At 42.5% G+C, this 16,883-nt stretch overlaps 1 protein-coding gene across 1 annotated transcript in view; it reads right to left on the reverse strand.

The window, feature by feature from the left end:
* Window positions 1–16,883, reverse strand: part of znf609a (zinc finger protein 609a) — a 186,314-nt gene that overhangs the window by 81,570 nt on the left and 87,861 nt on the right. The window contains exon 2 of the mRNA XM_041837814.2: window positions 12,336–13,216. Within this exon, the coding sequence (XP_041693748.2) occupies window positions 12,336–13,085 (750 nt within the window). The 5' untranslated portion in view covers window positions 13,086–13,216. The remainder of the gene's footprint in view (window positions 1–12,335; window positions 13,217–16,883) is intronic.

Below are 16,883 nucleotides of genomic sequence, written 5' to 3' on the forward strand. Positions count from 1 at the left end.
TGACTAGGTGAAAAATCTGTCGATGTGCCCTTGAGCAAGGCACTTAACCCTAATTGCTCCTGTAAGTCGCTCTGGATAAGAGTGTCTGCTAAATGACTAAAATGTTAAATGTAAATGTAATGGTCATCACCAAAATGTGGCCTTTAAAAGCCTTGATAGTTGCATCCTTCCTCAGGGAACTGTCTTCATGTAGCTGACAACAGGGTGGCAGGTTTTTTCATGTGCTGCTCTAGAGTTCCATAGCCCAGCAGACTCACCTGGGGATAGGGGGATGGACTTGTTCATTTTGATAAAAGTCTTGGAGACTTTTACAGGGAGGAGATAGCATGAGTACAGTCAATCCAATTAAACCAGTGGCTCTGGATAATATGTGACCCACCACCTGGATTCGGTCCTATGTAGCAACATTTGAAAAGGTGTTGTTTACATTGGATAAAAGTAGAGAAAATTGTATATCATACACTGCAGTTGAGGAACAATGGGAAAATAATTCTGCTTTGAAAGTTGATAAACTTCTAACCCCACTTGAATGTTTTGGTACACCTACTGGAGAGCTCTTCTTTGTCTACACCCATTCAGCATCGTTCACACCCTTTTAAGTCTTAGCCCCACCCATCTCTTTAAGGATGCACAGAGTAGTAAAGAACCAAAGATTTTGAGACTAAAAGTGGTGAAAGTAGTAGCAAAAAGTAGTAGTACAAATACACTAAATCCTTAGCCTATATCCTAATCTGACTTTGGTGCAGGTCATGTTGTTCTTCACATTACCGTCTCTGGTAAACACACACTATATCAAATAAAATCAAAAGTTTATTTGTCACATGGATACAGAAGGTGTAAACGGTACAGTGAAATGGTTACTTGCATAGTGGAGTGTTTTGTTTAGACATGTAGCTAGCTAGCTAAACAATTAACCAAAATCCCAACTCTAATGACGTGTTTAAAACAACGGGGAACTTGGAAATCGCAGACTTCCGAGCATTCAAAACAACTGGGAACGCAAAAAAAAACGAGCGCCGACTGGGAAAAATCGATTTGAACGGTCATCCAACTCGGGAACTCTGGCCTCTTTCAAGAGCTCAGACTTTCCAACCTGAAGATCACTGACATCATGATTTGACCTCTTATTTTTCTGAGTTTCCAGTTGTTTTGAACACGGCAATACTACCATGCACAAATCTGCAGGTAGCTAAAGCTAACCAACTAGGTTCAATGTTAGCTAGCTTATTATTAAGGCACATGAAAGTTCAAATGCCTCTCCTGTGAAATAGTGACGTGAGACATACGCCTAGCTTCTTGAAATGGGTCACATATGCCATGTCATCACACAGGCAGACTGCCACAGTGAAGGAGGTTTACACGGTGCATCAAGCATACTATTACGAGTGTAGCTTACTGCTCTGGAGAGATCGCAGGTAGTTGGTCAGAAGGCTCTGGAGGTCCTTGGACCATTCTGTCTCTGTAGAACCTGGAGAGAGACGGATAGACGTAGTGAGTGCTAGAAAAAGAGAGTAGCCTCACCCCTGACCTCCCACTGGCCCAGGGCCTCCTACCTAGTATCGTGCAATGTAAAGGAAAGCAATAATATCATTACGACAGAGTGCTCCATGTTCCTGCTGGTAGCAAGCCTCAACCTAGATGCAGAGAAATGTCCTGCCTTGTAGAATGGTTGCATCCATCTCCACCAGGCTCCAAGAAATCAGATGACAAACCTGCAGAGATTAAAAAGAAAATGGTACCTGTATTTAGGATTCATGTATCAGTATGCCTACTTCACATTCATGTCTATACATGCAAATAGATCTGATTAAATGTATGCATGCCATTTTGTGAAAACGGCTATGACAAATTACATGGCATACATGTGAATTTATAGCTAGCTAAGATATTATTTATATTTTATGGCACCACATCTCATCTCACTAACAATTGCTAAGGCGAACAGTAAATTCCACTATTGTGGCTAATCCGTATTGTGGCTAGCTTCTCAATGGTGATGTATTCCATCATGACAACATGCTCCTCCTTACTTGACTGTAGTTAGCTAGCTGCTAGTTTATTCATTAAGTATCCATTCTATTGCTTAATAAGTGATCTAGTTAACGTGAGCTAGCCAACATGCATTGCTTCTGACATGCCACAATCCTGCTTGCTTTACATATGACAGATATTTAGCTACCTAGACAATAATGGTTTATGATAATTGCAGTTTAGTTAATTATCTAGCTAGCTAGCTACGTGAAAAACTGAGTCTGGCTGTACAACGCAGCTAGCTGGCCAACTTGACTTTATCAGTTGTAGCCAAGCTAGCTAGCTTGATACTCGGTAACATTAGTTTACCATGCTTTTCTGGACAACTGGACATTCCTCTTGCCCATCCCAGTCGATTCCTTCTTGTCCCTTGGTCTTCTTCTAGGTTCAAAACTATATGGCTGTAGTCCGATGCCATATTGTCAAAAGCAACCCACTCGTAACACAGCCATCTGGTGCAGGCAGGCAGTCTTTGGCTCAGTATTCCAAAACTGTTCACCTGTTTCTACGTCAAGCAAGGACAATGTTCCATTTGTTATTTTTATGTGTTTTTATTGTGCATGTGTGGCACAGCAGCATATAATACATTTGATATCCAATTTCCCCCCCAAAAGTGACATAATATTGAGACATGGCTATATGCGCTACACATGATTGTTTATGGGGTGTTAATGTGTTAAATATGTCCTTTCAACTTTTAACACGTTCTGTCATACTGAACGCAGCCCAGGCAAATGCAATCGATCAACGTGCCATGGCATTGATCAACCAATGGTGTGTTAGATAGCACCCACATACGTTTGTTTGACACCCCCCCATTATGATATTAGAGGAAGACATACAGAACTAAATAAAATAACAAATAATCTAAGTGAATAAAATGAAAGAAAGTGAGATTCATTATTTAAATAATTATGTATCTATTTATGTGCGCAATCATTTATCCATTTATATATTTTTCTATTTATTTGTGCATTTATTTATCTATTTACACTGCAATAAGAAAGTATTCAGACCCATTGACTTTTTCCACATTTTGTTACATTACAGCCTTATTCTAAAATTGATTAAATTGTTTTTTTCCTTTATCAATCTACACATAATACCCCATAATGACAAAGTAAAAACAAGTTTGTAAAATTTGTAACACATTTATAAAAAGCTCTGTCAGGTTGGATGGGAAGCGTCACTGAACAGCTATTTTCAGGTCTCTCCAGAGATGTTCGATCGGGTTTAAGTCCGGGCTCTGGCTGGGCCACCCAAGGAAATTAAGCGACTTGTCCCGAAGCCACTCCTGCGTTGTCTTGGCTGTGTGCTTAGGGTCGTTGTCCTGTTGGAAGGTGAACCTTTGCCCCAGTCTGAGGTCCTGAGCGCTCTGGAGCAGGTTTTCATCAAGGATCTCTCTGTACTTTGCTCCGTTCATCTTTCCCTCAATCCTGACTAGTCTCCCAGTCCCTGCCGCTGAAAAACATCCCCACAGCATGATGCTTCCACCACCATGCTTCACAGTAGGGATGTTGCCAGGTTTCCTCCAGATGTGACGCTTGGCATTCAGGCCAAAGAGTTCAATCTTGGTTTCATCAGACCAGAGAATCTTGTTTCTCATGGTCAGAGTCCTTTTGGTGCCTTTTAACAAAACTCCAAGTGGGCTGTCATGTGCCTTTTACTGGCCACTCTACCATAAAGGCCTGATCGGTGGAGTGCTGCACAGATGGTTGCCCTTCTGGAAGGTTTTCCCATCTCCACAGCAGAACTCTGGAGCTCTGTCAGAGTGACCATCGAGTTCTTGGTCACCTCCCTGACCAAGGCCCTTCTCCCCCAGCTCTAGGAAGAGTCTTGGTGGTTCCAAACTTTTGATGGAGGCCACTGTGTTCTTGGGGACCTTCAATGCTGTAGACATTTTTTGGTACCCTTCCCCAGATTTGTGCCTCGATTCAATTCTGTCTCGGGGCTCTACAGACACTTTTTTGGTTACTACATGATTCCATATGTGTTATTTCATAGTTGATGTCTTCACTATTATTCTACAATATAGAAAATAGTAAAAATAAAGAAAAACCCTTGAATGAGTAGGTGTGTCCAAACTTTTGACTTGTGCTGTATGTAAATAAGGTATCTGTTATTTATTTAGTATACATTTGCAAAAAAATTATAAAAACCTGTTTTCGCTTCGTCATTACGGAGTATTGTGTGTAGATTGATGAGATTTTTTATTTTTTTAATCCATTTTAGAATAAGGCTGTAACGTAAAAAAAATTCTGAATACTTTCCAAATGCACTGTATGTGTGCATTTATTTATTTATTCATGTATTTATCTATTAATGTGTGCATTTATGTATTTATTCAATTAATTCTAATTATGGCAGCTTTGGTCCTCCATATTGACATAGGCCAGTGATTTTGCTGTTCTTTATTCTAACTAGGCTTTGGAGGTATACCATATATACAGTATACCGGGGTATTTAGAAAAATCCACGGGACAATGACGAGAGACCGGAGACTTGTGAGTCACTCACTGTTGTGCAGCATGCGCCAGGTGATCTAATTACGTTATGGAATTCACAACTAAATGTTTTCCAGCTAGTTATCTCATAACTATTAAGTTAACTATCTAAAATGTGCTAAATGCATTGCAGTTGTGCATTTGGTTTGCTACTTTAGTAGCTAGTTCGTTATCTAGCTAAGTGGTTAGCTTATTCCTCAAAAAATTATATATATTTTTACCTTTATTTAATTAGGCAAGTCAGTTAAGAACAAATTCTTATTTACAATGACGGCCTACCAAAAGGCCTCCTGCGGGGACGGGGATCAAAAATTAAAATATAGGACAAAACACACATCACGACATGAGAGACAACACTACATAAAGAGAGACCTAAGACAACAACATAGCATGGCAGCAACACCACATGACAACAACATGGTAGCAACACAACATGGCAGCAGCACAACACGGTAGCAGCACAAAACATTACAAACATTTTATGGCACAGACAACAGCACAAAGGCAAGAAGGTAGACAATAATGCATCACGCAAAGCAGCCACAACTGTCAGTAAGTGTGTCCATGATTGAGTCTTTGAATGAAGAGATGGAGATAAAACTGTCCAGTTTGAGTGTTTTTTTGCAGCTCGTTCCTGTCGCTAGCTACAGCAAACTGAAAAGATGAGCGACCCAGGGATGTGTGTGCTTTGGGGACCATTAACAGAATGTGACTGGCAGAACGGGTGTTGTATGTGGAGGATGATGGCTGCAGTAGGTATCTCAGATAGGTGGGAGTGAGCCCTAAGAGGGTTTTATAAATAAGCATCAACCACAGTGGGTCTTGCGACGGGTACACAGAGATGACCAGTTTATAAAGGAGTATAGAGTGCAGCGATGTGTCCTAAAATCAAGCATTTGCTTTGTAACAGCAGAGAATCACCTCCTGGATCAAGAGCCTTGCTGGCTAATATTTGTTTTGTGTATGCAGCAAACTGTGAGTAGCATTTTTTAGTTACTTTTATAGTTTAGGTCAGACACTGTACAAAATGTTTACAATGCGCTCATTAGCATTTAGTTAGCATTCTCTATGGGATTTTACATGTACTTATTAGCATTGCTAACCTTCGGATTACATAGTATCAGTGGGGATTGAAAACAGCGCCATTGTGTTCAGTGCCGGTATTACCAAATATCCCAGTATTACACAAGGTCGGTATGAACGTATGACAATCCAGATTCCGCCCAAGCCTAATTCTACCATCTTCAAAGTGCACATCAGAATTCGGTGAGAAGGACCGCACATCGTTGCATCCTCAACTTGTTTGTTCTTTTAATATTACTTAACATAATCAAAATATGATTTCTGTCATTCTGAGCATCGTGAGTGAACGCCCTAATCAGGTTTCACACCCAATGCATATGGGTCCGTCAGTTTTCTCAAATGTCCAGTTAATTAAAATGTTGCCAGTCAAATGTCTGGGGACCACATTTTCCTAACGGAAACCCTGCTTTCAGCAGGACAATAACCTAAAACACAAGGCCAAATCTACACTGTACTTGCTTACCAAGAACATAGTGAATGTTCCTGATTTACTTAAATCTACTTGACAATCTATGGCAAGACCTGAAAATGGTTGTCTAGCAATGATCAACAACCATTTTGACAGAGCTTGAAGTATTTTGAAAAGAATAATGGCCAAATGTTGCACAATCCAGGTGTGGAGAGCTCTTAGAGACTTACCCAGAAAGACTCACAGCTGTAATCGCTGCCAATGGTGCTTCTACAAAGTATTGACTCAGGGGTGTGAATACTTATGTAAATGCAATAATTCTGCATTTCATTTTCAATACAAAAATATATTTAATCAATTTTGAATTCAGGCTGTAACACAAATTTTTTTGGAATAAGTCAAGGGGTATGAATACTTTCTGAAGGCACTGTATCTGTCTGGATCAAGTGCCATTCTGTGACTTTGGCTAATACGCCTTATTTTTTTAGTTGTAGTATCGTTTTGGTATCAAGTATCGTGATGGTATCGAGTATTGTGATACTAAACCTGGTATTGTTATCAAAGTCAAAATTCTGGTATCGTGACAACACTAAGTCTGTCTTGGCAGCATCTGTAGGTGCTGCACTGCCAAACTAATTTTCAAACAGACAAAAATAAACAACACTGGTCTAAACCAAGCAACTACTTCTCCTTGGGGCAGAGAGCTAGCTTTGTGTTTTTCAGTTTCTTTCTTCAGAGATAGGGGTCTTGGCTGTTTGATTTCATCAGTCTAGAGACCATTTTAAGCTGCAAGTGCCAACTGAGGCAAGTATTTGTTTTTATCTGGCAAACTTAAAATGCTAACCTTATTTTAACCAAAATGACTGATGTGTAGAAATGATGAAATGTTGAAAGAATTGCAGCTATGGATGTGATCCATGTGTAAAGCAGAGCAGCTGACTGACTGTGCTGGTTCGGTCTTGAGTGGACCATGGCATGGTTGGAAAGTTGAAACTCTCTGGCAGCTCGCCAGAAACGGAAAACGTGGCACAGGTCCTGCATTTTCCTTCTGTGTTTTCAATTATCCGCCACCCCATTTCAAAGGAAGCCACAAACACTCAACTTCAAGACAGGCATCCACTTCAATGATTCCCATTTGGGGCTGAACTGTGTTACACAAAAAAGGGAGACAGCCTGCACCGACCACAAAGAGGCGGTTGTACATTCTCTGAAAAGGGACTGCGATGGTGTTGGCATTATAGCTTGTGATCCGTGGGTAGGAAAGGCTGCTTTTCGTCTTAAAATGGCACTGAACATGACAAATGGAAATGTCTCCCATGGAGTCTGAAGAGAGGAACGTTGGCCTACTTCTCCCGTTTGACTTAGACGGCCTCGGCATTCAAGATTTTGGTCTTGCTTACTCCATTTCCAGGGCTGTACATGCTATGAATACAAGGCTGTATAAAAGCCCTGTGTGAGAGCTGGAGCTAGCCTTTTGCTGATGAAGAGGAATCGCTGTTCCACTGCAGCCAGGCAGGGGGAAGGCACTGCCCTTCCATTAGACGCGTGGGGTGGCCATTTGAGAGCTCGACGAGATTGGAACATAAAGAGGCGAGCTTTGTCTGTCCAGTTTGCTGTATAGTTTTCTGCGGTAATCAGAATGTGACTCAGGCATCTCGGAACAGATGGCTGGAAAACGAATGGTGGGGCTGATCTCTACACACAACAACCCCCCCTCTGTCTTTGGATTACACACCCTGACAGAGGAGCGGAGGAGGGGGAGTCTGGACTGGAAGAGAAACACGAGTCAGAGGCTGTTCTCATGCGAGGGCTAACACTACTAGATCACAAGGGAGATTACAGCTCAAAAGGTTAATTTCTTCTGAGGGCGTGTGCGTGTATGAGAGAGATAGTGTGTCCCTGCTACACTAGTGCTGATGGATGTGTGCCTGGGTTTATACAAACAAGTTCAGTGGTGTAAGCTAGTTATTGTAAGGCTCTGTTCTCAAAGCTATGACTGTGGCTCTGTCTGATGGTGCAGGCCAGAGGTCTGTACGGGACTGATTTATTTATCCCGGCTTCTCATACTGCACCCGCTCACACTTGCTGGCTTTCTGTCAGACTCTCACCCACTACTGCAAGAACTGGTCCTGAACCCAACCCCAGTCCCGCAATGTTATTTTAGGCATATGTGACACAGTTCACATGCCAGCCATGGTCCCAGCAATACTGCACCCTATAGGCAATATCAAAGTGTGCAAAAAGAACCTAAGTAATAGGTTAAATTAGCAGAGATTCTCATATGGCCCATTATATTAGTCTATCTGTATTACTTGGTGGTCCAACAGACGTAGTTTGAAGAGAGCAGAGTTGAAGACTTGCAATTTCTCTTGAGCTACGTTTTACAGCCTACCTTTTGGGAGTGGGACGATTTTCAGACTGAGAAAAATATGGGTGATCAATATTTCCAGGCAATGTAGTAAACTGTAGCCTAATCATATTTAGGAAGTACATTTCATTGGAAAGATAATGGCCCTGTGCTTCTCCGCCCGTGGATAGGCTATAGCCTATTCTATTTAATTGAGACCACACACGCACCTGATCTCTGAGCACAAAGCTACTGAACTTGAAGCAGCAAGAATGATGAAAGCGGACACTTTCTCTTGCGATAAGTTTTGCACATAGGATATAGCCTACTTTTTAGGAGGACGATTAGCAGACAGAGACAAATAAATGGGTAATCAATATTTATTGAAAATCAAAAGGCGCAAAAGCTCGCTCACCATGGTAGCCTATGTGCGTGGTACACCTTTTCCCTTTCAATGACGATCACATTTTTGGATTGCACCTTGACTCACGCTGGTTGAGCGCCCTCCACATCTTTCCATTATCAATATTTATTGACAGGCACTGTAGTATAGTTTAGAGTTTAATCATATTTACTTTAATTTCCTTGGAAAGATAACTGACACGTGATTCTCCAACCATGCATAGTCAGCCTACTCTATTTAATTGAGACCACACATATACTACGCGCACTTGAGAGGTAGGCTACTTAACTTAAAGCAGCAAATTCTGAGTGTGTGAATAATGCTACAAAGATGCGTTTTTAATTCAATAGGTAGGCTAACGCATACAACGCAGAAAGACGGCCGTTTACAAATCATCTGCGGGACAACAAAAATATTTTCATCTCAAAGTTGTCTGCCTGACCGCCCGCTCCCAAACCAATCATGAAAAATGCCGACCCCGCCGCAATGATCTCTGTCAGGACCCGCAGGTCCCAACAGAGACCATTGCGGCGGGGTCGACATTTTTCATGATGCAGCCCTCTAGTGCAGGCATACATTCCACTGGAGCTCTGCTATGTGGTGTTACTGTGGAGAAGGAAACAAGGGCTGCAGTACAGCACCACCTTTCCCCTTCTGGGTCGCTTATACAATACACACACGTACGTACACAATGCCTGACTTCTAGAGTTTAAACCCACAACCCGTATTCCGATCAGGTCGCCAGAATGCAGAGAAAACAGAGAAAGATTGCAAAGCCGGTCCCCCCGGTCACTTGATAGACACGGAAAGGGGAGAGAGTCCAAGTTTTCTCTCTCCCTGCGCCACCCCTCCACCCCGTCTGCACAGCCCTGACTAACCCTGAGTTGTAATACAATAGCACCAGTCATAAGTCACCATGGGCAGTGAGAGAGGGAAAGAGAAAGAAGAAAAAAAAAAAACATTTGAGAAGAGAAGGGCTGCTCCCAGGTGCACAGGAGACCTCCTGTCATGCTATAAATCCCTGGATTTGACTGTGAGAGAGCACTGAAGCCTGCCATTTCACCGGCACTGCTTACACCCAGACACGTTCCCTACAGAATACTCCACAGTCGAGAGAAAGGAGAGAAGAGAGGGGAGAGAGGAGAGGGGAAATAGAGAGAGAGATCCAAAAATACCTATTCATTAAAACCACTGCTCCAGGAGTTAATTCAAGGAGTGAAAATATAGACAGTCTAATAAAGACTGGATGAGAAACCTGAGCCTTGACCGACTATCAAACTTTACAGCGGGATAAGAAAGTCAAATTGTTTCAATAGTGTAAATAAATCATGTCTGGATTCACTGCTGAGAGAGGAATGCTAGGAAGATTTAAACCCCCTTGTGCATACAGCACTTTCGCTACAGTAGAGTCCATTGATCTCCACGCAGGTTGCGATAACTGGCAGTGAGGAAGGTGTCTGGTGCTGATTCAAAATGAAGGCTCATTCTTTGTGAGCTTGGCATTTAGCTGAGAAATTACATAAACCTCTTGCATTGCTAATTAATGAGGAGGTAGCCTATTGGCAACAGAAGCTCACTTGACTTCCAGAAATGAACTTCAACCTGAACTTTAAGGAAAGGCCAACTTCCACAGGCCACAGTACATTTTAAATGCCCTGTTTAGAGCATTGTGCAACCAAATGCAGACCTTTTTGTGGTAGAATGATCCCCCATTTTGCGACAGGGCGCTTAGTAGCAAAAAGTGTAATTACGTAAGCGATGAGGTTTTTATGACAGCCTAGTTTGTCTAAAGAGACCAGACAGACTGTGGACAACCAGGAGACGTTAAAATAAATCGCCAAAAGCGGATTACGAGGGATTTCAAAAAGAGAGTCTCTCATTCACCTCAAGTAATTCCATCTCTAACATAGTGGAAACATGCAATCACCATCACTGAGGTTAATGCCTGTACAGGGCACTGCAAATTCCCTGTGTTGTCCAAACAGGAGAGGCATGTGAAGGTCATGACTGTAGCATGGGTGCAGTTAGCCAGCGTCAGCTGCTGACGACTACATAATGTCAGAAATGGCCTATTGATGAGATCATAAGGGCCACACAGGATGATACCATGATTTTTGCTAAAAAAGAATGTAATTTTAAGGCGACTAAGCCTTTAAATGTGTCTAAACAAGGAATGACTTATTGACCCTAGACCCTTTTCTCTAGAGAGACGACAGAGATATCTTGTCCTTTTGTTGCAGGATTTCCTGGCCTGCCGGCATGATCCTAACAGAGAGAGTCTGAACTGCTTCCTCTCCTCTTCTCCTCCTCCCCCACCCAAGACAGACACAGCGAGAATGAGTTGAACTGAATGCCCCCTACCATTGAATGATAGAGGTCGAAAATTGAGCAAGATGACACATGAAACCTACCGCCACAGAGTTCAGACTGAGGCAGCACTCCCCAAGCTCCAAAGATAAGCAGAAAACCCTGTCAATGGAATACGGATGGCCTTTTCTATACAGGAGAAGCAGCTATCACACAGCTCATGAAACTTTTGATACCTTTTCCTGTCGATCTTACCAAGTTCCATCCGATGAAGAATTTGAAAAGCATACTATCAAGATGACTTGGAGATGAGTAGCCAGTAATTATGTCTAATGGGGTAACTCTAGCCTGAAAGTGCCCCCCAGTTGACTAACTGCAGGCTGGAAAATGTTGAGGCTCTTCGACACTCTCCCCCCCAAAAAATCTGCTGCCAGAACAAGACATCCGACACTGCCCCTTGAGCTTCACTTTTGTCTCAGCGTCTGGCGGTGACATATGGCCGACAGTTGGAACTGATCTCCTGGTGCAAAGCCTCTTCGAGAGATGGCTTTTCAATACTCTCCAGCGTCTCTGTCAGAAACCTTATCAGAGAGCAGCGGCACTCAGGTTTGTCACATCTTTGGCATCCGACACGCTGAAGCCTTCCATCCCCCCACTATATCAACAAGCAACTTGTGTAAAAACAAGTCTGCCCATTTGAGTGCCTGAGGACATCTTCTAGAAGGTTTGCAAATGGGGGCCTGGGTTACCGCTCAGGCTTTTCACTAAATGGCAGTGAAGAGCCTGAGCAGTAATCCATTGCTGAAATGACTGGCACACATAAAAGGACAAGGCATCTGCCATATGTAGTGCTACAGACTGATGCTTATGTTGGGTCTTGCAGAACCTACTTCACTTGTTTCTGGGCTATGGGGTGAGTACAGCAGCGTGAAAGTCCCCTGAGGAGACATTAGCGTCAAGATGGAGACTCATGCACTACTTAACACACCCATCAAATTCAGTGATTACATGAGAGGTTTCGAGACAGTACAAAGCTCTTATCCCCCACACAGAGAACCAGATTACGTCTGTTGCTCACTCAACTTGAAAGCAAAGTGCTACATTAAAATGTAATAAATCACTTGTCAAGGCGAGCTAGATATGCTACTATTCCAGCAGCAAACAAACAGACAGCATCTGCTATAGTTCAAATCCATTGATTTAACAGCAGCCAAATGCAAAATCAAAGACATAAGACAGCTTGTTACTTACCTTTTCACTTTTCACTTTCTTCAGGTTTCTGCATTCACCGTTGTCCACCTCCTCTGGATCACTTTTAATGGCTAATGGTGGTACAACAATCCCTGTGGAATCCAGGGCGATATTCCCAAGTTGTTCGGCCACAGCCAAGTCTGTATTTTGCGTACCCTCAAATGGGACGCTACGAGGGGCCCCCAAAGGCAGATTTGGGGCACCTAACTCCTTCTCAGTATTAGCCACTCCTGTAGCCACAACTTCACTTTTCTCCTTCTTACTTTTCCCAGAGCCCGCCTCCTTGTCTTTCTTTCCACTAGGAACATTGCGGGAGCCTTTGGTGCTCTTCTCAGCACCCTTTCCAGAGTTGGTGTTTGTTGTGGGACCTGTGCCAATGGCGGGTCCCGTGACCTCGCCCTGGGTTCGCACCTGGGCGTCTTTCTTTGCCCCGTCTGTGACCGAGGCCTTGCCACTTTCCTTTGAGTTCTTACTACGCTTGGATTTTGATTTACTCTCTTTGCCTTGAGCAGCTGGTACGGGGCTAACAAAGGTTATGTTGTCGGGTAGAGCTGCTACAGCGCTGGGAGGGGCAGCCACGCCCCCACCGTCTTTAGTGCCAGACATCTCAAGTTTGTCCTTTTCTAGGTCCGCGTCGAGGTCAATGATCAGATTGCCAACACCTATATCCCATTCATCGCCGCTGTCATAAGTGTCCACCGCATTAGAGTCCACACCTTTCCCGCCTGCAGTACCACTGCTTAGGGACATCTTAGTGCCAGCGGCCCAGTTGCTCCACAGTTAAGTCTGACCTTCTCAGACTACTGGAGGCAGTGGGAGAAGGGTTACAGCAGCTTTATGGTCTTCTCGGTATCCCCTTCCCAGTAACCCACATTTTTGCCCTGTAAAGAGAGGAAATGTGTGAAAATTCTGCAGTCAGAAGTCAAGCTCTTAACATACCAAGATAAACTATAATGAGAACATTCGAGATTAGAATCATGTCACAGAGGAAAGTATGGCAGGAAGGAAATCAGGGCTTGTCCTTTGGACAAGTAGAAAAGCTCAAGTCACTTGTCCCCCCCCCCAAAAAAGGTCTTTATTACATCATTGTATGATGCCACTATACAAAATAAAATGAATTACTATCTTTTTTTACCATAGAGAATCAGAAGAAAATGTAGGCTACACTCGGTCTATTGGCTTCTTTGCATATTCAAGGCTGTCTCAAAATACAACACTCCTTTTTAGGCTCTCCTGGTAGGATGGTTGGCCAGCCTCGGTAGCTTATAAAATATTACAACATTACAACTAAATACTTTTTATGTCTTTATAAAATAATTCCCTACAGGGCTCGAAATTAAGGGCGTCCCGTCGTCCCCGGGACGATAAAAAATATGTCTACGGTTCAAAACAGACTGAGGCAGTTCTAGGACAACAGACCAAAATTCAAACAACCACTGCACATTTAAAAACGTAAAAAAGCAATAAGGCTGATGCAACAGATCAGACCGTTGATCTTAAAATGTTGATAAAGTTGTATTTCTTCATATTATAAGCTCAACAATGCGCACATGGCTGTAGGCTACACGCGAATGTTCCAAAATGCAATTAGCGGGAAAACACAGTTCTCAAAATTGCACCACACCTGTGAGCCGTTTCATGTGACACAGATGAAAATATCCATTAGATACTAAGAAAAAGGGGAGCTCTAAAGATGCATGGGTTAGGGATGTATTGACATTTACATAATTGATACCTGCAGGAAAATGGGGGTCATGCTTTTTTCAATTTCAGTCCAGGGGAAGGTTTAATATTGTTTAAATCTAGTCCAGGGGAGGGTCATGTAATTTGTAATTGATGAAATGTAAATATTCTTTTAGAATGAGTTGCTTATTAGGCTATACTGTATATATCGATGTGTGCCCGATGTCGCCCCTCATCTCTGATTCTCCGTTGGGCGCACAATATCAAGTGCGCCTATAGGCTATTTAGTGTGGTATCAATCAAATAATCCATAGCCTAAAGGCTAGCATTTCCCAAGCTCAGTCCTGGGGACCCCAAGGGGTGCACGTTTAGTTTTTTGCCCTAGCAAATAAACTATATATATATATATATATATATATATATATATATATATATATATATATATATATATATATATATATATATATTAGGGGATTGGAAATGATGCCATTACATTGATAGAAGCCACAATCTGCAATATTAAAGCTGATCTACAGAGAATACTTTCTAACCAGTCTCTTTGACTTAAAGGGTCGCACACAACCCACCGAATGTAGATCTCCGGTTGGTCTACAGATCGTTTAGAGCACTGTTGACGTATGAAACTTTCACCCGATTCTACGTGTAAAAAGTGTACCGTCTTTGCAACAGTTTCATCATAAACTGTATCATTCCTGACAAAGAAAAAACAATAACCAAGCTTTCTCGATGCACTCAAGTTCAGGGAGAAAGCTGCCTTTGGGTTTATAAGCCACATGTATGCCAACAGTGAGCTGGGCTTTGCCAGGGAGGGTGAGGTTTCCACAAACCTGAAAACACATATGGAGTCCATTTCCTCTTTTACCAGCAGGTTGACGTCAGGCAGGACTAAAGAGACCTCTGAAATCATCAAAGCCACAAACCCTGACCCAGAGATCAAGCTCCTTTCTCCTCACCAGAGCTCCCCCGCCACAGGATATTTAGTCTAATTAACACCCTGACATATCAATCGAATGAGGTCAACAACAGCACGAAAACAAGGTTGACTTCTACTGCCGGCGTCAAAGCCTGCATGCCCTCTTCGCTCTCTATCTTGAGTCTGAATGAGCCATAGCCCTAAGACTTAAGCTAATGGGAACGAATGAATAATATGTCAGCATTAATGAAGGTCTTGATGAGGCAACCACGCTCTTGTTAAGCCTACCTCGCCATTGTGCGACATTTTATGTAACACAGAAAGAGATTTGCATTCATATCAGTGGGGGTGGGAGGTCCTGACTTACAAAGGACACACTAACACTGACAATGTTCTTGGTTAGGAGGTTCTGGTTGATTTTAGTCAGCCTGTACCGTCAAAAAGACAAAAATTTAAGACAAAGAAAGACACTGGCATTAGCATTCTTCAAAAACCAGTTTGCTCTGAGCTATTGGTATTCCTCACCCAAGCCTGTTTACATGTGACAGACTAATAAAGAGCGAAATAAGACCCAGGCGTTTTATGGGCCCTGACACAAAGCCTCCATTGAGGCAGATCACAGCCCTTCACTGCTTTTGCTTTCCTAACACTGGGTCAAAAACAACTTGTGTGCAGGAATAGGAGCATCTCTTTCACAAGCCTTCTTTTCAAGGCACTTATCATATGAATGCGTTAGCAAAACCCCTTCGCCCCTCATGACAATGGAAGGATTTTCACAGAGGAGAGAGAGAGAGAGCTGGGTGGTGGGTGAGGAGGGGTCAGATTCCCCACCATAGCCTACAGTTTAGGGCTACTGTAAGGATTAAAAGTAGGGCCCTATAAAATCTGCGTTGCAGAGGACACGGACGGAATCCAGACATTAAAACGGAATTCAACAATATATATTTTTTATTGAACTTATTAGACAATTCATGAATTAGCCTAAGTTAATCATAAGACATGAACAAAATGCATCAGTGATTTGTATTTTCCTATAACTTTCTGAAACGGAACAGGAATGCCCCTGTCTGCGTGTGCGGTGCCTGCGTATGTCTACACTTTGTGTAGCCATTAGTAATGATGCTAATGATAACCTTCTGGTAGAGATGGAAAGGCTTTCCCAAAAACCTTCTCAATGAAATCTTAACTACAAAGTAGAATATGCCTACCTGGCAGAATGCCATCATGATTATTTGCATCAATCCAGTGGCCATTTGTTTTGCAAGCTCCGTAATCACGAGCGCTACAGAAACATCGCTAACGAAACAACAGTCTCTTGCTGGTGCACACTTGCATTAAAGGGTAACTACACCCCAAAATCCAAATTTCTTCTATTTTCCCAGAACTCAGAAGTGGTCTCCTGATGTGGTTTAAGCATTGTTGTGGATTTAGAACAGGGATGGGCAACTCCAGTCCTCGGGGGGCCTGATTAGTGTCACACTTTTGTCCTAGCCCCAGCTAACACAATAATCACTAATCATCTTCAGTTTAGAATGCAAATAGTTTAATCAGCAGTGTTTGCTAAGGATGGGGGAAAAGTGTGACATCACTCCAGCCCCCGAGGCACATCGTTTTTTTTTTTTTCCTATTAAAAAGGTGTGATTCTGAGAGTGAAAACCTGACATTTTTTTGAAAAACTGAAACCTGGAAAAATAAAACAGATTTTATAAGACCCTATAAAAAGGCTGTCATGCCATTATTGACTTGTCACAGATGCTAATTAAACCCTTGGCTATGTGTGAGAAAATAAAGCTCAGATTCAATTCTCCTACTCGCACAGAGGGTCACTTGGGATGTTTGCATAGTCTAATAGAGATGCATGCCACATACTGAAAAGAAAGTCGATTTGTCAAAGGCTGACAATTGAATCCATTTCAGATACCCTGATTTGG

The sequence above is a fragment of the Coregonus clupeaformis genome, chromosome 19 (genome assembly GCF_020615455.1).
Source record: "Coregonus clupeaformis isolate EN_2021a chromosome 19, ASM2061545v1, whole genome shotgun sequence".
NCBI classification, from domain to species: Eukaryota; Metazoa; Chordata; class Actinopteri; order Salmoniformes; family Salmonidae; genus Coregonus; species Coregonus clupeaformis.